Here is a 23,786-nt window from a genome sequence, read left to right on the forward strand (position 1 = left end):
AACTGCTACCACCATCATCATCACCGTTACCACTTTTCAAAAGGGAAATGGGATGCTTAATGTACTAAGCCTTGATAATAAATATTCTTTAGACTGTAGCACTAGGAACAACTTCTAAAGCCGTGAACTCAAATTCATCAGTCAACAAGTACCCTTCATATTAGGGACTAAAGCACAAAGAGAAGCATAAGACAAGATCTTTACCTTTAGGTCATTTATAATCTAAGTGAAAAACAAAATGTAACTCACCTGAAGCACTTGGACACTGAATAGACTGGCACAAACTCAAGTGTGGTCATAATAAATGTGAGCTGCCTCAGTCAAAGACTTCCTGGAGGAGCTGGACTTGGGCTGGGCTTTGCAGAAGGGCAGGATCTGGAGTACAGGTATTCCAGGTGAGGGAAGACACTCAGCTGTGGAGTGAAGGCCAGCCGAGTGGGGAGGAGTGTGACTGAACAGAGAGAGAGCAGCAATATTGAGATTTAGGTTGAATTACCTTTGGAATGTGTCCTTGCAAAACCGCAGAAAATTTTCTTTAATCCAGTCAGCTTTAAGCAAGAGAATATGTGGCTTGCAAAGTTATCATTTCTGTCTCTACTCTTTTGAAAACCTTTGGGAATGATCTGTCCTGACGTCCAGAGTAACACGTCTCCTGTCCCTTTGGCACAGTGAGGAACTCTCAGCGGAAGCATATCCTGGCAGCCCATCAGATCATCCACAGGCACACAGAGGACATGCTCAAGACGCATTTTGTTGAGCAAAGGCAGACACCAGACGCTGAGCTACTTGAGGGAGAAACTGAAAAGGAGCAAAATACCTAAGGTGAGTTTATTTTTCCTTTGGAAGGGCACAGGAGGACAAGCAGCGTCATTGAGCTCTGTGCTGTACTCTAACAATCATAATGTGGAAAATGAAGCACTCCCATTTAAATTGGTGCATTTCATGCATCTGTTTGACAGGCCTGAAGCAGTTACTGTCTGCCAAGGTTTCCACTACAAATTCAAGAAAAAAGCACCCTTGTGCTTTCTGTCTGTGGCAGCCCAGACTGAATGCAGGAATACAGCAGGGAAAATATTGGTGCATTTCATCTCGGTTATGGAATCTGCTATTGAAACTTTTAGTTCATATGACAGCAGTTAGACTGTTTTGACCAAAAAACAGGACTCAAAATTATTTTTGTAGGTTTTAGCAAATGACTATACTCTATCACAAAGCTACAAAACATGTTTGTGTTATTTAAAACAAAAACCTTGTTCTCATGGAATTAGATAAGGTACCCCTGTAGCACTGAGCTGGCTGCTCAGCATGGCATGAGGCACAGCCTGCCCAATTCGAGCCCTGCCCTCTACAGTAGCCTTAGGTGCACCTAACATTCCTACTCACAAGATGAACACAGGCCATGTTTGGTATGATTTGAGTATCAATCTCCTCAGAAAGCCATAAGGCCCCACAGCTTCCAACAGCACAGCATCGGGGGTCTCTCTTCCTGCGGGAGCTCTTGCTGAATCCACACAAAGGACCATGTATCAAAATCCTTTAGTCCCCAGGTTACAAAGCTCAGGTGCAAGGAAAAGAGCTTCGCATTGGGTGGGGGCAGAAGCTGCCTTGGTTTACGTGCCCTGGGACCAGTCTCTCTCATAATTCCATTGGCATAGATTCCAGGGTCCCCCCAATGGATCTGCCCAGTTACAAAAGTCAGCACACTCAGGAAACCTCGAAGTTACAGTTTCCTGTTAGGTATTAATAGTTTATTTAAAATCCCTCCCAGTCAGATGCTAGTTACTAATCGGGTCATTTTTACCTTTAGTAATGTTGCTTACATGTGTTCAGTCACTCAGTGGTATCCAACTCTTGCAGCCCCATGGACCATAGCCCGCCCGGTTTCTCTGTCCATGAAATTTTCCAAGCAAGAATACTGGAGTGGGTTGCCATTTCCTCCTCCAGGGGACCTTCCTGACCCAGGGATCGAACCCACATCTCCTGTGTCTCCTGCACTGGCAGGCAGGTTTGTTACCACCGGCACCACCTGGGAAGCCTGTGTTGCTTGGTGACGTAGTTGACACGTATGCCACCTTACCAGATTATGGAGAACAGAGCCAGGGGGTTCCGAGTAAAACTTCCATGAGAAGGGGTCCAGAGTGAAGCTTTACCTGTAACTTTTCCCTTAAGCCTCCCATGGTGAGAGGCACACTGTTTGCTATTTTACCCTCGAGGGTGTGCTATCAGGTTAGGGATGGCATTAAGGCTTAGGGAGCAATCTGAACCTGGCATCGAGGAGGTTTGGGTGTTTGCATCCACTAACTGTATAATCTTATACAAATACTTTCCTTGAGGTTTCCTTAAGGTTTACACATGAACATGTGACCAAGAGGCCCTCTGCAGGGAAATCTATTGGGACCTTAAATCTCAAAGAAGCTGATGGTAGGAAGGTTGAGATAAGGGAGCAGTTAAGAAAGACCAGAGAGAAGACAGATAAAGAATTCTTAAATACCAAACTATGGCTGTAAATTACAGCAGAAAATCCTTTGTTTTTCATTAATAATGAAATAACCTCTGAAATCACTGAAAATATAAACCATATATTTACATGTAATGTTACATCTATATAATAGCTATATAATATAAATTCAAGAATCAAAGAATTTTGCCTAACTTATTATTGTATTAAAAATCAGCCTCAGAAGTACAGTTCCTCCACTGGGTCCCTTGGATCTCTCCCTATCCAGTTGATGTTTGAGAGGGAGTGAAAGAATCTGAGCATGCATTGGGAAGAACTCAGCTGTAAGGCATTGCCAGCCAGTGCTCCAGATGGATGAAGAACTGAGTGCTTCGATCTTGAAACAGTGATCTGGGCAGCATATCACAGCATCCTGTGGACGCATAAAGACACAACTTTCTGGTGGAAGATAGGAGATGGTGAAAGGGAAAGTCGCTCAGTCGTGTCCAACTCTTTGCGAGTCCATGGACTATATAGTTCATGGAATTCTCCAGAGAGGTGATGAGGGCTGACTTAGGCAATAATATAAATTATAACAGTGAGCTGAGATATACCACTGAGACAGGATGGTGGAGTAGAAGGACATGAGTTTACCTCTTCTTATGGAAACATCAAAATCACAACTAACTGCTGAAAAACCATTGACAGAAAAACGCTGGAACCTATCAAAAAAGATACCCTGCATCCAAAGACAAAGAAGAAGCCACAATGAGATGACTGGAGGGGCGCAATCCAATCCAATCCCATACATACCAGGTGGGTGACCCAGTAACTGGAAATAATTTTACCATAGAAGCTCTCCTACATGAGTGAAAGATCTGGGCTCCATGTCAGGCTCCCTACCTTGGGGTCTGGCAGTGGGAGGAGGAGCCCCCGAAAATCTAGCTTCGAAGGCCAGCAAGATCTGATCAGAGAAATTCCACAGGACTGGGGGAAACAGAAACTCTGTGTGGAGGGTGCACTCAGGGTCTCATGACTCACAGTGACCCAAGGGAAAAGCGGTAACCTCTAAGAGACTGGGCTAGTACTGGAAGGTCTCCTGCAGAGGCGGGGAGCAACTGTGGCACAGTGTGGGGACAAGAACACTGGCAGCAGCAGTTCTGGGGAGTACTCGTTGGTGTGAACCTCCTAGAGGCTGCCGTTTCCTCACTGAGACCTGGCCCCACCCACAGTCTGTAGGTTTCAGTGTGGGTGCCTTGGGCCAAACAGCCAACAGGTCAGGAACAAAGCCCTACCCATCAGCAGACATGCTACATGTAAAAGGATGAAATTAGAACACTCTTAACACCATACACAAAAATAAACTCAAAATAGATTAAAGCTCTAAATATAAAGCCAGACACTATAAAACTCTCAGAGGAAACAAAGAATGCTCTTTGGCATAAATTGCAACAAGATCTTTTTTGACCCACCACCTAGAGTAATGAAAATAAAAATAAACAAATGAAACCTAATTAAAAGCTTTTGCACAGCAAAGGAAACCATAAATGAGACAGAAAGACATCCCTTAGAATGGAAGAAAATATTTGCAAATGAAGTAAGTGACAAGGGATTAACCTCCAAAATATACAAACAGTTCATGCAGCTCAGTATCAAAAGCACAAACAACCCAATCAAAAAAACAAAGGGAAAAAAAAAAAAGGGAAGAAGGCCTAAATAGACATTTCTCCAAAGAAGATACATAGATGGCCAATGGCCAAGAGGCCCATGAAAAGATGCTCATTACTAATTATTAGAAAAATGCAAATCAAAGCTACAATGAGATTATCACCTCACACTAATCGCAATGGCCACCATCAAGGAGTCTACAAACAGTAAATGCTGGAGAGGGTATGAAGAAAAGGGAACCCTCCTACACTGTTGGTAGGAATGGCAGTTGGTGCAGCCACTATGGAAAACAGTATGGAAGTTCCTTAAAAAACTACACATAGAACTACTGTGTGATCCAGCAATTCCACTCCTGGGCATACATCCAGAGAAAACCATGGTTCAAAAGGATACATTCACCAGTGTTCATTAAAGCACTGTTTACAGTAATCGAGGCATGGAAGCAACCTAAATGTCCATCAGCAGATGAATGGATAAAGATGTGGTGCATGTATACAATGGAATATTACTCAGCCATAAAAAGGAATAAAATAATGCCTTTGCAGCAATATAGGTGGACCTGGAGATTATCATATCAAGGGAAGTAAGTCAGACAAATTGTCATGGTATCACTTACATATGGAGTCTTTTAAAAATGATACAACTAAACTTATCTACAAAACAGACTCACAGACTTAGAGAAAAAAATTATGGCTAGCAGGGGGGAAGGCTGGGAGGGATAGATTAGGAGTTTGAGACTGACATGTACACATTGCTATATTTAAAATAAAATGCCTTTCCCTGAGGAAAAAAAAATGTAGCAGGAGAAAGAAAAGTATGGTACTAGCAAAAAAAAAAAAAAAAGGAAATATAGATCAATGGAACTAGATAAAAAGCCCAGAAATAAACCTGCACCTGTGGTCAGTTAATCTACAGCAAAGGAGGCAAGAATATACAATGGAGAAAAAGCAGTCTCTTCATTAAGTGGTGCTTACTGAACTGGACAGCTACATGTAAGAAATGAAATTAGAGTATTCCTTAACACTATACACAAAAGTAAATTCAGAATACACTAAAGACCTAAATGTGAGGTCAGATACTATAAAACTCAGAGGGAAACACAGGCAGAATACTCATACATAAATCACAGCAATAACTTTTTCAGCCCATCTCGAAGAGTAATGGAAATAAAAATGGATAAATGGGAAATTAAACTCAAAGGCTTTTGCACAGGAAAGGACACCATAAACAAAACAAAAAGACAACCCACAGAATGGGAGAAAGTATTTGCAAGCACTCTGACCAAAAAGGGGTAAGTTTCCAAAATTTACAACCAGCTCATGAAGCTCAATATCAAAAATTCAGACAACTCAATCAAAAAATAAGTTATGCTTATCAGTGAGGAATGGTGGTGGGGGAGGGATAAATTGGGAGTTTGAGATTAACATACATACACACACACACTGCTGTATTAAAATAGGTAACCAACAAAGACCTATTGTATAGCACAGGGAATCTGCTCAGTACTCATAAAAACCTACGTGGGAAAAGAATCTGAGAAAGAATAGATAAACAGGTATGTATAACTCAGTCACTTTGCTGTACACCTGAAATGTACACAGCATTGTTAAGAAACTGTACTCCAGTATAAAATAAACGAATTTAAATAGTAAATCAGCCTTAATGTTAGTCACTATTTCTACATGCAAATTTATTAAGATTAATAGTTATTTTCATAATAGGTGGCTGAAAAGCTGAGCAGTGCTTTCACAAGCTTTATAAGACCAGAGGGACAAAAACTGGAGTCAAGATTGAGACCCTGGTGAACGTCCTCCGTTTAGGCTGGGACTCCACAAGGCTGTGCCCTAGTAGAAAGTGTTCATTAGAAGTAACCATCCTTGAATAGACTACAGTTTAGCTTCTAATCCCCTGAATGATCCCCAAAACCCTCAGTTGCACAAAATGAATTTAAAAGATCCTTGATTCCTGTTGCCTCAAAGAAATTATCAGGAACAAAACTTAAATTCTCCTTGGAGAAAGTTGGCATCATCCTAGACCTCAATTTATTTTCAGAATTTTTCATGAACAAGTTCCAAACAAGGATATACAGGTACATGAAGGATATACAGGTACATGAAGGATATACAGGTACATGACAACTTGAACAAGTAGCAGAAAGTACAGATCATAGAAACAAACCTAAAGGGATCTAAAATTGGAATTATTAGACACAGACTTTAGAATAACTATGCTTACTGCTATACACTTCTAGCCTCCAGAATTGTGAGAAAATACATTTTTTGTGGTTTAAACCACCCAGTGCATGGTATTTTGTTATGGCAGTCGGAGCCAAGACAGATTTTGGTACCAAAAGTGAAGGTACTGTAACAATACCTAAGTGTGTGGAAGCAACTTTGGAGCTAGCTAATGTGTAGAGATGGGAAGATTTTTGAGGTGCATGCTGGGAATATGGATGTTAAGGGCAATTCTGGCAAGGTCTTAGATGGAAATGTGGAATGTTACTGCAAACTGGAGGAAGGGCAATCCATATTATAAAGTGGCAGAGAACTTGGCTGAACTGTGTTCTAGTGTTTTGTGGAAGATAGAACTTCTAAGCAATGAAACTGGATATTTAGCTGAGGAGATGTCTATGCAAAGTGTTGAAGGAGCCACGTGGTTCCTTCTGACTGCTTTTATGGTAAAATACGAAAGGAGAGAAATAAACTGGAGAAGGAATTGTTAAGCTAAAAAACAAGGATTTGTAGATTTGGAAAATTCTCAGCCTAGCCATATTTCAAAAAGTGAGAAAGTCCATTCTGAAAAAGAATTCTAAGGGTATAGCTGAACAACTATCTAATAAAGAGTCTATGGAATTGTAAGAGTAGGAGCACTGCCAGTTTGAAATGAAGGAATGGATACACTATGAAATGAAGAAAGGCTGTCAGACTTGTTGGGTTTCACAGGATCATACAACAGAGCCATTATGCTGCAAATGTGCACCATTATTTAAGAAGAGTGAAAACTAATGCTGAAGGCGATTCAGAGCTTATCAACCAGTGCTTCAGTTTCAACAGGTCAGATGGCCTCTGCCCAGAACTGAAGGACAGGACTGCCTATGGCACCCTACCTGGATCTCCAAAGTGGCCATGGAGATGAGGTACACCAGAGCTGGGGGGATGGGGCCACTCCCAGAGCCATGGAGAAATGCTGCCATCCCAGTGGACCTAGAAGGCAGGACATTGCACCAAAGGGAATTAAGCTCAAGCTTTAAGATCCAATAGAATTTGTCTAGCTAAGCCTTGGACTTGCTTGGGACCCATTATTCCTTTCTTCCTTCTGATTTCTCCCTTTTGGAATGGGACTATCTTTCCTATGCCTGTCCCACCACTGTATTTTGGAAGTGCATAATGTATCTGGTTCACAGCTGGAGAGGAATATTGCCTCTGGAAGAATCATACCTTTGAGTCTCACCCATTTCTGATTTAGATGACAATTTGGATTTCAGACCTTATAATTGGTACCTGAATGAGTTAAGACTCTGGGGGCTATTGAGGTGAAATGAATGTATCCTGCACGTGAGAAGAACATGATTTCAGGAGGCTTTGGTGGAATGCAATACAGTGAACTGTGTCCTCCCAAAATTCGTATGTTGAAGCCCTCACCTCCTATATGATGTCATTTGGAAATGAGGACTGTGAGATAGATGGGGCAGAGCAAGAAGGCAGCCATCTACAAGCCATGAAGAGAGTTCTCCCCAGGAACTGATCATGCTGGCACCTGATCTTGGACTTCAACCCTCCAGAACTGTGAGAAAATAAATTTCTAATAACTAAAACAATCTTGAGAAAATAAAGCTGGAGGCATCATTCACCCTGATTTCAAACTATACTACAGGGCTACAGTAATCAAAACTGTATAGTACTGGCATATAGATCAATGGACAAATAGATCAATGGAAAAGAACAGAGAGCCCAGTAAATCTACACTTATATGGGCAATTAACCTACTACAAAGGAGGCAAGGATATACAGTGGGGAAAAAGCAGCTTTTTCAATAAACGGTGATGGGGAAAAAAGACAGCTACACGGAAAAGAAACTGGACTACTTCCTCACACCATGCACAAAAGTAAATATAAGACCTTTTCATCAGTTAAAGGAATGATCAACAAAATGAAAAGTCCACATACTGAATGGGCAAAGACATTTGCAAATTTATACTTATTTGCCAGACATTTGCAAGTTTATAAATATATTTATTTACATAGATCAGATCAGATCAGATCAGTCACTCAGTCGTGTCCGACTCTTTGCAACCCCATCAATCACAGCACGCCAGGCCTCCCTGTCCATCACCAACTCCCAGAGTTCACTCAAACTCACGTCCATCGAGTCAGTGATGCCATCCAGCCATCTCATCCTCTGTCGTCCCCTTCTCCTCCTGCCCCCAATCCCTCCCAGCATCAGAGTCTTTTCCAATGAGTCAACTCTTCGCACGAGGTGGCCAAAGTACTGGAGATTCAGCTTTAGCATCATTCCTTCCAAAGAAATCCCAGGGCTGATCTCCTTCAAAATGGACTGGTTGGATCTCCTTGCAGTCCAAGGGACTCTCAAGAGTCTTCTCCAACACCACAGTTCAAAAGTATCAATTCTTCAGTGCTCAGCCTTCTTCACAGTCCAACTCTCACATCCATACATGACCACAGGAAAAACCATAGCCTTGACTAGACGAACCCTTGTTGGCAAAGTAATGTCTGCTTTCGAATATGCTATCTAGGTTGGTCATAACTTTCCTTCCAAGGAGTAAGCATCTTTTAATTTCATGGCTGCAGTCACCATCTGCAGTGATTTTGGAGCCCTAAAAAATAAAGTCTGACACAGTTTCCACCGTTTCCCCATCTATTTCTCATGAAGTGATGCGACCGCATGCCGTGATCTTCGTTTTCTGAATGTTGAGCTTTAAGCCAACTTTTTCACTCTCCTCTTTCACTTTCATTAAGAGGCTTTTGAGTTCCTCTTCACTTTCTGCCATGAGGGTGGTGTCATCTGCATATCTGAGGTTATTGATATTTCTCCCGGCAATCTTGATTCCAGCTTGTGTTTCTTCCAGTCCAGCGTTTCTCATGATGTACTCTGCATATAAGTTAAATAAGCAGGGTGACAATATACAGCCTTGACAAACTCCTTTTCCTATTTGGAACCAGTCTGTTGTTCCATGTCCAGTTCTAACTGTTGCTTCCTGACCTGCATACAGATTTCTCAAGAGGCAGATCAGGTGGTCTGGTATTGCCATCTCTTTCAGAATTTTCCACAGTTTATTGTGATCCACACAGTCAAAGGCTTTGGCATAGTCAATAAAACAGAAATAGATGTTTTTCTGGAACTCTCTTGCTTTTTCGATGATCCAGCGGATGTTGGCAATTTGATCTCTGGTTTCTCTGCCTTTTCTAAAACCAGCTGGAACATCAGGAAGTTCATGGTTCACATATTGCTGAAGCCTGGCTTAGAGAATTTTGAGCATTACTTTACTAGCATGTGAGATGAGTGCAATTGTGCAGTAGTTTGAGCATTCTTTGGCATTGTCTTTCTTTGGGATTGGAATGAAAACTGACCTTTTCCAGTCCTGTGGCCACTGCTGAGTTTTCCAAGTTTGCTGGCATATTGAGTGCAGCACTTTCACAGCATCATCTTTCAGGATTTGGAATAGCTCAACTGGAATTCCATCACCTCCACTAGCTGTGTTTGTAGTGATGCTTTCTAAGGCCCACTTGACTTCACATTCCAGGATGTCTGGCTCTAGGTCAGTGATCACACCATCGTGATTATCTGGGTCGTGAAGATTTTTGTACAGTTCTTCTGTGTATTCTTGCCATCTCTTCTTAATATGTTTTGCTTCTGTTAGGTCCATACCATTTCTGTCCTTTATCGAGCCCATCTTTGCATGAAATGTTCCTTTGGTATCTCTGATTTTCTTGAAGAGATCTCTAGTCTTTCCCATTCTGTTGTTTTCCTCTATTTCTTTGCATTGATTACTGAGGAAGACTTTCTTATCTCTTCTTGCTATTCTTTGGAACTCTGCATTCAGATGCTTATATCTTTCCTTTTCTCCTTTGCTTTTCGCTTCTCTTCTTTTCACAGCTATTTGTAAGGCCTCCCCAGACAGCCATTTTGCTTTTTTGCATTTCTTTTCCATGGGGATGGTCTTGATCCCTGTCTCCTGTACAATGTCACGAACCTCATTTCATAGTTCATCAGGCACTCTATCTATCAGATCTAGGCCCTTAAATCTATTTCTCACTTCCACTGTATGATCATAAGGGATTTGACTTAGGTCATACCTGAATGGTCTAGTGGTTTTCCCTACTTTCTTCAATTTAAGTCTGAATTTGGCAATAAGGAATTCATGATCTGAGCCACAGTCAGCTCCTGGTCTTGTTTTTGCTGACTGTATAGAGCTTCTCCATCTTTGGCTTCAAAGAATATAATCAGTCTGATTTCGGTGTTGACCATCTGGTGATGTCCATGTATAGAATCTTCTCTTGTGTTGTTGGAAGAGGGTGTTTGTTATGACCAGTGCATTTTCTTGGCAAAACTCTATTAGTCTTTGCCCTGCTTCATTCCGTATTGCAAGGCCAAATATGCCTGTTACTCCAGGTGTTTCTTGACTTCCTACTTTTGCATTCCAGTCCCCTATAATTTAAAGGACAGATTTTTTGGGTGTTAGTTCTAAAAGGTCTTGTAGGTCTTCATAGAACCATTAAACTTCAGCTTCTTCAGCATTACTGGTTGGGGCATAGACTTGGATTACTGTTTTGAAATGTACTGAATTGTTTGCCTTGGAAACGAACAGAGATCATTCTTTCATTTTTGAGATTGCATCCAAGTACTGCATTTCAGACTCTTTTGTTGACCATGATGGCCACTCCATTTCTTCTGAGGGATTCCTGCCCGCAGTAGTAGATATAATGGTCATCTGAGTTAAATTCACCCATTCCAGTCCATTTCAGTTCGCTGATTCCTAGAATGTCAACATTCACTCTTGCCATCTCTTGTTTGACCACTTCCAATTTGCCTTGATTCATGGACCTGACATTCCAGGTTCCTATGCAATATTGCTCTTTACAGCATTGGAACTTGCTTCTATCACCAGTCACATCCACAGCTGGGTATTCTTTTTGCTTTGGCTCCATCCCTTCATTCTTTCTGGAGTTATTTCTCCACTGATCTCTAGTAGCATATTGGGCACCTACTGACCTGGGGAGTTTCTCTTTCAGTATCCTATCATTTTGCCTTTTCATACCGTTCTTGGGGTTCTCAAGGCAAGAGTACTGAAGTGGTTTGCCATTCCCTTCTCCAGTGGACCACATTCTGTCAGATCTCTCCACCATGACCCGCCCATCTTGGGTTGCCCCACGGGCATGGATCAGTTTCATTGAGTTAGACAAGGCTGTAATCCTAGTGTGATTAGATTGACTAGTTTTCTGTGAGTATTGTTTCAGTGTGTTTGCCTTCTGATGCCTTCTTGCAACACCTACTGTCTTACTTGGGTTTCTCTTACCTTGGGCATGGGGTATCTCTTCACGGCTGCTCCAGCAAAGTGCAGCCGCTGCTCCTTACCTTGGACGAGGGGTATCTCCTCACCGCCACCCTTCCATATGAAGACTCACATAACTCAACCTCAAAAAAAAAAAAAAAAGAGAGGATCTGAGTAGACTTTCCAAAAAAGACACACAGATGGCCAACAGGCACATGAAAAGATCCTCAACATCAATAATCAGAGAAATGCAAATCAAAACCACAGTGGGATATCACTTCATATCTCACATTTGTCAGAATGGCTGTTATCAAAAAGACCACAAATAAAAAGTATTGGAGAGGTTGTAGAGAAAAGAGAATCTCATGCACTGTCAGCAAAAATGTCAATTGGTACAGCCACTATGGAGAATGGTATGGAGATTCCTCAAAAAATTAAAAACAGACCACTGTATGATCCAGCAATTCCATTGCTGGTATTTATCCAAAGAAAATGAAAATAATTAGGAAAGGTATGTGTATCCCTATTTTCATAGTAGCATTATTTACAACTGTTAAGATATAGAAGTAACATAAGTACCCATTAGTAAATGAATGAATAAAGATGTGGTAAATATACACAGTGGAATATTACTCATAAGAAAGAAGGAAAGTTTGCCATTGGTGATGACATGGATGGAACCAGAGACTATTATGCTAAGTGAAGTAAATCAGACAGAGAAAGAGAAATACGGTCTGATTTCACTTACATGTGAGATCTAAAAAACAAAAGGAAACAGAAAATATAACCATATGGAAACAGTGTCATAGCTATAGAGACAAACAGGTGGTTGCCATGGTTTCCAGAAGGGAAGGGGTAGGTGGGAGAGAGAAATATGTGAGAGAGATAAGAGGTACAAACTTCTAGCTGCAAAATAAATGAGTCACGCGTATGAAATATGCAGTTTGGAGAACATAGTCAATAATTATGTTATATCTTTGCATGGCGACAGACTTATCATGCTGATCATTTTGACATGTATAGAAAAATCGGATCACTTTGTTGTGTAACTGGAACTAACATAATTTTGTAGGTCAAGTATACTTTAAAAACGAACTCAGAAAAAGAGATCAGATTTGTGCTTACCAGAGGTGTAAGAGGAAAAGGGGAAATGGGACAAATGCAATCAAAAGGTATAAACTTTCAGTTATAAGATAAATAAGTACCAGGGATGAAATAAACATGATAAATAAAATCAACATTGCTGTGTGTTACATATGAAAAATTTTAAGAGAGTAAATACTAAGGGTTCTCATCTAAAAAAGGAAAGAAAAAGAAAATATGTTTCTGCTACTTAAGCTGCCTAGTCTAAGGCATTTTGTTCTGGCATCCTGAACTAAGGCACTTAGTATGCTCAAAGAAATGAAAATCAATATTGAAATTTTTAAGAGAACAAGAAACGACTTAAAAAACAATATATAGCAGATTTTGAAGAAAGTAGAAATTCTAGAATTTAAAAATATAGCAGTCAACATGAGAAACTCAAAGAGCAGGGTATATACAGCTGAAGAGAAAAATAGCAAAGTAGAAGATCAGAATAATTTATGTAGAAAGAATCAGAGAGCCAAAGAGTTGGAAACAACAGAAGAGGATAGAGTGGGACAACTTAATCCTTAGGAAGGAACAAAAGGATAGTAGGCATGGACTACTGATTCCAGAACTTTGACTTCTAACAGAAGATATGTGTTGGGGAATTATATAAAATATGAATTTTCTGAAACTGATAAAAGTCAATGTTTAGAAGGCTTCTCAACCCTGAGTAGACAAAAAGAAATCTATATCTATATACATTTTAATATGACTACTGAAAAGAAATCTTAAAAGTGTTAAGAAAGAAAAGATGAATTACCTTCAGAAGAGCAACAATTATGCTGACAGTTAGCTTCTCACCAGAAACAAAAACAGAAAATAATGGAATGATATATTCAGTGTGCTTAAATAGTATTAATAAAGTAGAATTCTGTACCTTGCAAAAATACTCTTTGAGAATGACAGGAAAAAGACATTTTCATATAAATGAAACAGAAAATTTGTCACTATGAGATGTTCTTTAAGCAAAAGGAAAATTGGAAGGCTGGACATAAATGAAGGATTAACATATGGATAAATATGTATTGACTGCATATAACAACAATAATAAGAAACAGCAACAATGGCAGCAACTCAGTTATACAACAATAGAAGTATGTAAGTTAAAAAGGGCATAGATGGATTAAATTGTCCTACCTTTGTCTACGAGGATAAAAGTATCATCTAATATTATGACTGATAACTCAAGGAAACATTTTGTATCCTTTAGGGTAACTCCTACAGGATACTGAAAACGTGTGACGTTTAAACCAATAGAAGAAAATGGAATAAACAAAAAACATTGAATACAAAAGGAGGGCAGAAAGGAGAGGAAAAAGGAAACAGAACCAGTAGAAAGCACTGAATAAAATGATAGGTGTTTATCACTGATTTGTCATTAATTACACTAAATGTAGATGGACTAAATGCTCAAAATCAGAATTTGTCAGACTGAATTTTAAAAGACTCAGTTGTATACCTAAAATTTTATGAGACATATATTAAGTCTAAATACTCAGAATGGTTACAAAAAGAGTAAAAGATACCATGAAAACATCATCCACAAGAAAGCTGAGGTAACTATATTAATAACAAGGTTTTAAGCCAGAAAGCACTTATTAGAGCAAAAGAGGGACACTTCAGGTTTAATTCACTGGGAAGGCAAAGTGATTCACAATTTTAGTATATCTAGTAACATGGCTTTTTTGGAGGAGGCCAAACTACAGGTTGCTGGGAGGGACTGGGGGCAGGAGGAGAAGGGGATGACAGAGGATGAGATGGCTGGGTGGCATCACCGACTCGATGGACATGAGTTTGAGTAAACTCCGGGAGATGGTGATGGACAGGGAGGCCTGGCGTGCTGAGATTCACGGGGTCGCAAAGAGTCGGACATGCTGAGTGACTGAACTGAACTGAACTGAAACTACAGGGAGGGAACACAGTCCCACCCATAGCAGAAAACTGGATTAAAGGTTTACTGAGCATGGCCTTGCCCACTAGAGCAAGACCCAGTTTTCCCTACAGCCAGACCCTCCCATCAGGAAGCTTCTATAAGCCTCTTATCCTCATCCATCAGAGGGCAGACAGAATGAAAACCACAATCACAGAAAACTAACCAAACTAATCACATGGATCACAGCCTTCTAACTCAATGCAACCATTAAGCTATGCTGTGTAGGGCCACCCAAGACGGATGGGCCATGGTGGAGAGTTCTGACAAAATGTGGTCCACTGGAGAAGGGAATGGCAAACCACTTCAGCATTCTTGCCCTGAGAACCCCATGAACAATATGAAAAGGCAAAAAGATAGGACACTGAAAGATGAGCTCCCCAGGTCTGCAGGTGCTCAATATGCTACTGGAGAAGAGCCGAGAAATAGCTCCAGAAGGAATGAAGAGGCTGAGCCAAAGCAGAAACAGCACCCAGCTGTGGATGTGTCTGGTGGTGAAAGTAAAGTCTGATGCTGTAAAGAACAATACTGCGTAGGAACCCGGAATGTTAGGTCCCTGAATCAAGGTAAATTGGAAGTGATCAAACAAGAGATGGCAAGAGTAAACATTGACATTTTAGGAATCAGTGAACTAAAATGGATGGGAATGTGAGTATTTAATTCAAATGACCATTACATCTACTACTGTGGGCAAGAATCCCTTAAAAGAAATGGAGTAGCCCTCATAGTCAACAAGAGTCCAAAATGCAATACTTGGGTGTAATCGCAAAAACAACAGAATGATCTCTGTTCATTTCCAGGGCAAACCATTCAGTATCACAGTAATCCAAGTATGCCCCAACCACTAATGCTGAAGAAGCTGAAGTTGAATGGTTCTATGAAGACCTAAAAAAAAAAATGTTGGAGAGGATGTGGAGAACCTAGAAAGCATATTAAAAAGCAGAGACATCACTTTGCCAACAAAGGTCTGTCTAGTCAAAGCTATGGTTTTTCCAGTAGTCATGTATGGATGTGAGAGTTGGACCATAAAGAAGGCTGAGTGCCAAAGAATTAATGCTTTTAAGTGTGGTGTTGGAGAAGACTCTTGAGAGTCCCTTGGACTGCAAGGAGATCAAACCAGTCAATCCTAAAAGAAATCAACCCCTAATATTCATTGGAAGGACTGATGCTCAAGTTGAAGCTCCAATACTTTGGCCACCTGATGCAAAGAGCTGACTCACTGGCAAAGACCCTGATGCTGGGAAAGATTGAAGGTGGGAGGAGAAGGGGATGACAGGACGAGATGATTCAATGGTATCACTGACTCAATGGACATGAGTTTGAGCAGGCTCCAGGAGGTGGTGAAGGACAAGAAAGCTTGGTGTGCTATAGTGCACTGGGTCGCAAAGAGTCAGACATGACTGAACAACAACATGATTCTAGGAAATGTTATCAGCATCCCTGTATCAGGGACTGATGTACTGAGCAGAGGGAAAAAACATTTAAAAATGGAAGATTTGAGATACATAGTTAAGAAACTTAAATGGGCATTTTAGAATACTATACCCAATAACTCCAGGATGCATATTATTTTTAAGCACACATAGAACATTTGCAAAAACTGATTATATACTGTGTCATAAAACAAGTATCAACCATTTCAAAGAGTTGAAATCATGCCCGTGTGTCCTCTGATTAAAAAAAAAAAGCAATGAAACTAGAAATTAATGACAAGATAATTGTAATATGTTTGGAAATTAAATGCAAATGTAAATCTGTTCAAAGGAAGTATCGTAACAGAAACTAGAAAATATTTTGAGCTGAAAAATGACAAAAATGCTATGTAAATATCCAATTTGTGAAATGCTGCTGCTGTGATGCTTAGAAGGAAATTTATAGGCTTAGAGGCATTTATTAGAACAGAAAAGATGAAAATAAGATTAAGTATCCTTTTTTAGACGTTAGAAAAGGAAATTAGATGCAAAAAAAGTAAAAGGAAGGAAATTAACAGAAATTAAAACAGAAAATAGACATCTTCTGATGCTGGGAAGGATATAGTAGGTAGCTGCAACAATTAGAAAAAATAATTGATATATTGTAAGTGTCATTTTTAAACAGGGAAGAGCTGTGGAAATAAAGGGGACTCAATGAACTAAAGGGTAGACAGGAAAGAGTTCTTCCTAAGTGATCTGTGATCACTGGCCATTTTTTTCCCCTCGGGACATTGGTAACATCTAGGCATAAGACTTTACTAGGGGAAACAGAAACCAGCAAGGCTTTTAGAGTCTATTGTTTGGGGGTGGAGGGAGGTATGGATTGGAATCTAGAGGAGCCCCAAATGCCGATTTTCCCCCAGAGCTTTAGGGTTTTGGTGGACAACTCTTTTACTAATGGAAAAATGTTTGAATCTATCATGTGTTATTCACCTAGCTTTGTTAATGTGATCCTTACTCAGTCTTGAGGATTTAATCATTGTTGAATCCATGTTCCATGATTTTTTCTTTGGTCAGAAATAGCGGAATATCTTAAATTGCCCTGTGACTCTGATGTTCAATGGCTTAGCAATGGTAACACTGTAGTGTGATTTTTTTGAACTCAAAACAAGATTGAGATTTTTCTAAGAAAGAAAGCGACCCTCAACCACTATCATGGAATACTGAGTGACTTTGGAATCAGCTTTTGCTGCAGACTTGGTAATATTTTTTTAATGAATCCAACCTAAAATTACAAAGTAACACAGAGCTTATATGCAGAATTTATAGTATGGTAAAGTCATTTCAGTGGCAACTAACATTGTCTGAATCACAAATAATGGTAAGCTACTTTATATACTTCCCCTGCTGGCAAAGCTAAAAAAATAAGAAGGTCTCCATTCCCATGCATATTTGCAGTGAATGTATTTTCTGAACTTAAACTATAATTCCAGGAAGACTTTTTGGACCTTGGAACAAGTGCAAAGAAAATTTCCATATTCAAAGTTATTTAAGTGTGCAATGGAAGCATGTCCACCTAACCTTCAATTGGAAGTGATTAATCTACATTGTAATGATGTGCTAAAAGGCATTAAATATCAAGAGAAGAAGTTATTGGAATTCTATAGGTGCCTTCCAGGCAATAAATATGCACAGTTAAAAGTATATGCTTGGGGCTTCCCTGGTGGCTCAGTGATAAGGAATCTGCCTGCTGATGTAGGAGACACAGGTTCCATCTCTGATCCAGGAAGATAAAGCCCATACACAATTATTGAGCCTGTGCTCTAGAGTCTGGGAGCCAAAACTACTGAGCCCATGTGCCACAGCTACTGAAGCCCGCACGCTCTAGAGTCTGTTCTCCGCAACAAGAGAAGCCATTGCGATGAGAAACCCGCACACCAGGAGTAGAGTAGCCCTTGCTCTCTGAAACTAGAGAAAAGCCCACACAGCAGTGAAGACCCAGCACAGTCAAAAATAAACAAAAAGTATTTTTTTTTAAATCCTATGTTTATGGATTGAGATCAGTATTGCCAGCACCTATCTGTGAAAGACTTTTCTGAAATTGAAATACAGTTGATTTACACATTGTGTTGCTTTCAGGTGTACAGCAAAAAGATTTGGTTTAAAATTGTTTTCCATTATATGTTGTTGCAAGCTACTGAATATAGTTCCCTGGCTATACAGTAAATCCTGGTTGTTTATTTATACATGGTAGTGTGTATCTATTAATCACACATTCCTAATTTATCCCTCCTTTGCTCCTTTCCTCTTTGGTAAGTTTCTTTCCCATGTCTGTGAGTCTGTTTCTGTTTTGTAAATAAGTTCATTTGTACTGTTTGTTAGATTCCACATATAAGTGATACCATATATTTGTCTAAAAAATAGTTTCAAAACTGAAATAGGGGAAAGTCTCATTGCTCATCACCATTAACAGATGATCATCTGTAATCAGTTTTAATTTCTGAATCCCAATTAATCAAAATGGTGTTCCCTAAATAAGAGTTTCATTCTTTTCTTCAGGAGACTTGTATTGCAAAAAAAAAAAAAAAAAAACCTGTAGTCAGTTATTATTACTATCTTTTGAGTTTTATCAATGAATTTGTTTTCTTTCTTGTTATTTTAGTACCTACATAATATGCGCACTTTTGTATTTTGGCCCATAAAGTCTAAAATATTTACCGTCAGGCCCTTTTTCTTCAAAGTCTGTTAATTCCTATTCTACAGCAGATAAAAAGAATGAAGAACTAAATATAAACACATGGATGAATCTCAAAAATATAATAATTGAAAAAAGCCAAATTAAGAAAAGTCTACAGTATGAGACTATATCAAGGTCAAAATCAGCACTAAACTACTGTATTGCAGAATAGTGATTATTTTTAGAGGGTAAGGAGAGGGTTGTGATTGGGACTAAGTGGGAGCTTATGGGATTTCTTGACCTGGGTGATATCTACAGAGATTAGTAGTACACATTTTTTCATTAAGTTGCACATTGACTTTTTTTATGCTTTGCTTTATGTGTCATATTCTGTAGTTAAAAGTTAGAAATATCTATGTGTATATACAGACATGTACATAGATGTATTATGCCTGCATATACACAGAATAATCCTGGAAAGATCAAGATCTTGGTAATCACCTGTTGCTGGGCATGTAAACTGAGGACTGGAGGTCAGACTGAAGGGAAAGAGGCTTACTTTCCTCACGTTTCTGTCCTTTTGTAGTCTCAATTTTTTTTTTACAACGTGTATGTATTAATTTTTCAGTTATAACCCAGTTAATGCAGAGTTTTTTTAAGTGCTAGAATTTAGAAACTGAGACCCTGTGAGTTAGGAAATGTTTGGGGCCCAAAAGCAGCAGAACTGAGCTATGTCTGGACTCTGTAATTGTATCACAGTAATTTTTCGGATGTGTTGATCTGTTAATGGTTGTTTCTAGAACGATGACATAATCATAAACATTTGTGTGTGTGTGTGTGTTTTTTACAGACTATTTTTAAAGAGAAGCTTTTTAAAGAGAACTTTTTAAAGAGAAGCTGTACAAATCATCGTCGTAGAGAATTCCAGTTGTCTGCCCTTCTTCCCAGATGTGCAGCTCTTAGGGCTTGTCAGTTTGTGATGCATGAAGAAACAGATTTCTTTTCTTTGAACTCCCAATGATTTAAAGTGATTTTCAGTAATGACAATCAAATGAAGGAGCTTTATTCTCTCTGGTATTTCCTAGATGCTCTACTTAAAGAGAAAATTTTCTCATGTCTCATTTCAACATTTCATTCACTACAAAGATATACCAGCTTGTTGAGTCAAATATAAATCAGTTAAAAAAAATATTACTGAATATTTCTTAAGTGGTTTGGGTTTGCTGTTCAGAGTATTGGCATTACCTGTTAAGGTTGAAAATATGCAATCCCCATGACCCAGCATGTCACTGTCCAGTAGAAATGCAGAGTACGTGCACTAACAGGTGTGACAAGACTGCCGTAGCAGTACTATTTACACTGGCTCAGAACTGGAAATCCAAACAACTGTCTACAGAGAAACAGAAAAATAAGCCCTAGGATATCCATGCGATGTCATGTCAAGTTACCATTGAGCTTTAGCTCTGAGAAGTATATTCATGAAACACCCATGGAGAGGGTGCTGCTGGAGACCTATCTGCCCATCCCACATGCTGACAAGAGTTAGGGTTGAATGGATCTCTCCTCATTTAAAGATCAGAAAATAGGAAAAACAGGGACTTCCCTGGTGGTCCAGTGACTAAGACTCTGCATGCCCAGCACAGGAGGCCTGGGGTTTGATCCCTAGTCAGGGAACTAGATCCCACATGCCACAAGTAAAGATCCAATGTGCCACAACTAAAGCCAAATGGATGGATAAATATTAAAAAAAAAAAAATAGGAAAAACATTAAAAAACCAAAAGCGTCAACAAAAAAATCAACAAGGGACTCATGTAAAGAGCTTACAAAAGAAAGTGTATGTTATATGAACACAGAATAAAAGCCTATCTTAGAAAATATCTTACTATGGAAACAAGAAAAGCTTCAGACTGGTGTTTTTAATAGGATGCAAAAAGAAATGGCCCCTTAGAAAACTGAAGCAAGGATTAATAAGAACAGAGGTTAGCCCTGAATGACCAATCCTACAAGCAACTAGAATTCTTATAATAAAATGGGCAACATTTTTATGTTTTTGTTTTGTTTGCCTTGAGGATCACTGATCAACAGAAAAGTAGCACAATTAAGCGGCAATTGAATTTTATTTTGTTCCTTTAAAAATGCTAACCCTGGGTCTTTCCTGGTAGTCCAGTGGCTAAGACCCCACACTCCCAATGCAGGGGGCCTGAGTTCAATTCCTGGTCAGGGAACTAGATCCCACATGCCAAAACTAAGAGGTTCACATGCCACAGTGAAAGATTCCACATGTCACAACTAAACCTGGTGCAGCCAAATTAAAAAAAAATGCTAACATTAACTAGGTAAAAGGTATTATTCACTTTTGAAATGAAAAATCAGGAAGACAAACTGAGAAGACATGAGTTGGATGATGGGAGAGAAGGTGGGCGGAAGACTGTGGTACAGCAGGGAACAAGAGACTTTCAGTCAAGGGCCAGTTAGTAACTTTTTTAGACTTTGCAGGGAAGATGGTCTCTGTTGCAACTACTCAACTCTGCCATTTTAGGACAGAAAAGGGTAACAAATGAATGAACATTGCTGTGTTCCAAAAATAAGCTTTTTATACAAAAATTGGCAGGCCAGATTTGGTTCCTGAGCCATAGTTTGCCCATCCCTGCTATACCACAGTGAACTGTAAAATCAATACCTACTTATAATATAGGATTTAAAGCAGCTTATAATAAAGAACATAAAATGAAACTTCAGTTAAGTTCAGTCACTCAGTCGTGTCCGACTCTTTGTGACCCCATGAACAGCAGCACGCCAGGCCTCCCTGTCCATCACCAACTCCCGGAGTTTACTCAAACTCATGTCCATCGAGTCAGTGATGCCATCCAGCCATCTCATCCTCTGTCGTCCCCTTCTCCTGCCCCCAATCCCTCCCAACATCAGAGTCTTTTCCAGTGAGTCAACTCTTCGCATGAGGTGGCCAAAGTACTGGAGTTTCAGCTTTAGCATCAGTCCTTCCAAAGAAATCCCAGGGCTGATCTCCTTTAGAATGGACTGGTTGGATCTCCTTGCAGTCCAAGGAACTCTCAAGAATCTTCTCCAACACCACAGTTCAAAAGCATCAATTCTTTGGCGCTCAGCCTTCTTCACAATCCAACTCTCACATCCATACATGACCACCGGAAAAACCATAGCCTTGACTAGAAGTTCGGAACTTTGTTGACAAAGTAATGTCTCTGCTTTTCAATATGCTGTCTAGGTTGGTCATAACTTTCCTTCCAAGGAGTGTCATTTAATTTCATGGCTGCAGTCACCATCTGCAGTGATTTGGGAGCCCCCCAAAATAAAGTCTGACACTGTTTCCACTGTTTCCCCATCTATTTCCCATGAAGTGACAGGACTGGATGAAATGATCTTAGTTTTCTGAATGTTGAGCTTTAAGCCAACTTTTTCACTCTCCTCTTTCACTTTCATCAAGAGGCTTTTTAGTTCCTCTTCACTTTCTGCCATAAGGGTGGTGTCATCTGCATTATCTGAGGTTATTGATATTTCTCCCGGCAATCTTGATTCCAGCTTGTGCTTCATCCAGCCCAGCATTTCTCATGATGTACTCTGCATATAAGTTAAATAAGCAGGGTGACAATATACAGCCTTGACGTACTCCTTTTCCTATTTGGAACCAGTCTGTTGTTCCATGTCCAGTTCTAACTGTTGCTTCCTGACCTGCATACAGGTTTCTCAAGAGGCAGGTCAGGTGGTCTTGTATTCCCATCTCTTTCAGAAATAATTTACAATAGAATATTTTCTAAAAATTTTTATCCTTATATTATCTTCTAAACTAAGCTTTGTGTTTAGACAAGAAAAAAACTAAAAGATATTACAAAATTATCATTAGCTAATTGAAATTTACTAAGAAAGGAAAGCTTTTTCCTGATACTGGCAACTCTGTTTTTAATGACTAGAGTCGAAACACATCCACCTTAGTCTTTGCTCTTGGAAACAAAATATCCTGAGTGATGAGCAAAACTTGTGTTTAAAGCCCTGTGATCATGACAGCTGGAGCCATAAAGTGGGTTAGGGCTGCTACACTAGTAGTCAGTAGTAATGTACAATCACAACAAACTAATTTCTGAGGGAGGAAATGGTTTTTGCATGGAAGCATAATTAGTTACAGTGAATGCCTGTGCTTTTTGACAAAGGCATTGCCTCTCTTCAAAATGCTTAAAAATAGGCAAGGTACAGTGCAAGGAAGTAGTTTGTAGTGTGAGTAAAGGATCTTTTGGGGATGAGAAACTTGGCACAAAATTTTGGGGGAGTCCAAATTCCTGAAGTGCAGAGCTCTCAGACAAATTGAATTCTGAGTATATGTTAGGTTAGGGCAGCTCCCACTACTAACTCTCATCCCTCTCGATTCTAGATCCTTGTACCCACCTGGGAGTAGAGTTGCATCTACTAAGACCTGGAGTGCTTTTACACAGCAAGCATACATGGAAAGTAACCCAGTAGATTTCAGTCTCTAACCGATCAGATGAGTTTCTCCATCGCACTTGAAGAAGAGTGAGAGAGAGAATACAGATATGCTGTCCTAAGTGGGGAAGGGGGAGGAGTGAGTGCCTCATATTCTGTAGAATCTTTAAAGTGTTGACAGTAAGGGATCCTCCACTACCAGATGACAGAAGAATTTCCCAGAAAACTAAAACCATTGAAGGAGGTATCTTTTATTCAGTTCAGTTGCTCAGTCATATCCAACTCTGTGACCCCATGCACTGCAGCACGCCAGACTTCCCTGTGCTTCACCATCTCCTGGAGCTTGCTCAAACTCATGTCCATTGAGTTGGTGAGGTCATCAAACCATCTCATCCTGTCATCCCCTTCTCCTGCCTTCTATCTTTCCCAATATAGGGTTTTTCTAAGGAGTCAGTTCTTTGCATCAGGTGGCTAAAGTTTTGGAGCTTCAGCTTCAGCACCAGCCCTTCCAATGAATATTCAGGACTGATTTCCTTTAAAATGGACTGGTTTGATCTCCTTGTAGTCTAAGGGA

At 39.8% G+C, this 23,786-nt stretch overlaps 1 protein-coding gene across 11 annotated transcripts in view; it reads left to right on the plus strand.

Annotated features, from left to right (window-relative positions):
- The window catches only part of CFAP91 (cilia and flagella associated protein 91), a 113,091-nt gene extending 93,288 nt beyond the window's left edge, over positions 1-19,803 (plus strand). For 7 of the 11 annotated variants that reach the window (XR_002183605.2, XM_019986589.2, XM_070788541.1 and 4 more), the window contains 2 exons: positions 670-822; positions 19,613-19,803. Coding sequence is in view for 8 of the 11 variants with exons in the window: in XM_019986589.2 (XP_019842148.2) it covers positions 670-821 (152 nt within the window). In the remaining 3 variants the exon portion in view is untranslated. The other 4 variants (XR_011566450.1, XM_070788536.1, XR_011566451.1 and 1 more) reach the window with 2 other exon arrangements.
- Positions 19,804-23,786: the final 3,983 nt, after the last annotated feature.

The sequence above is a fragment of the Bos indicus genome, chromosome 1 (assembly GCF_029378745.1).
Source record: "Bos indicus isolate NIAB-ARS_2022 breed Sahiwal x Tharparkar chromosome 1, NIAB-ARS_B.indTharparkar_mat_pri_1.0, whole genome shotgun sequence".
Taxonomy (NCBI): Eukaryota; Metazoa; Chordata; class Mammalia; order Artiodactyla; family Bovidae; genus Bos; species Bos indicus.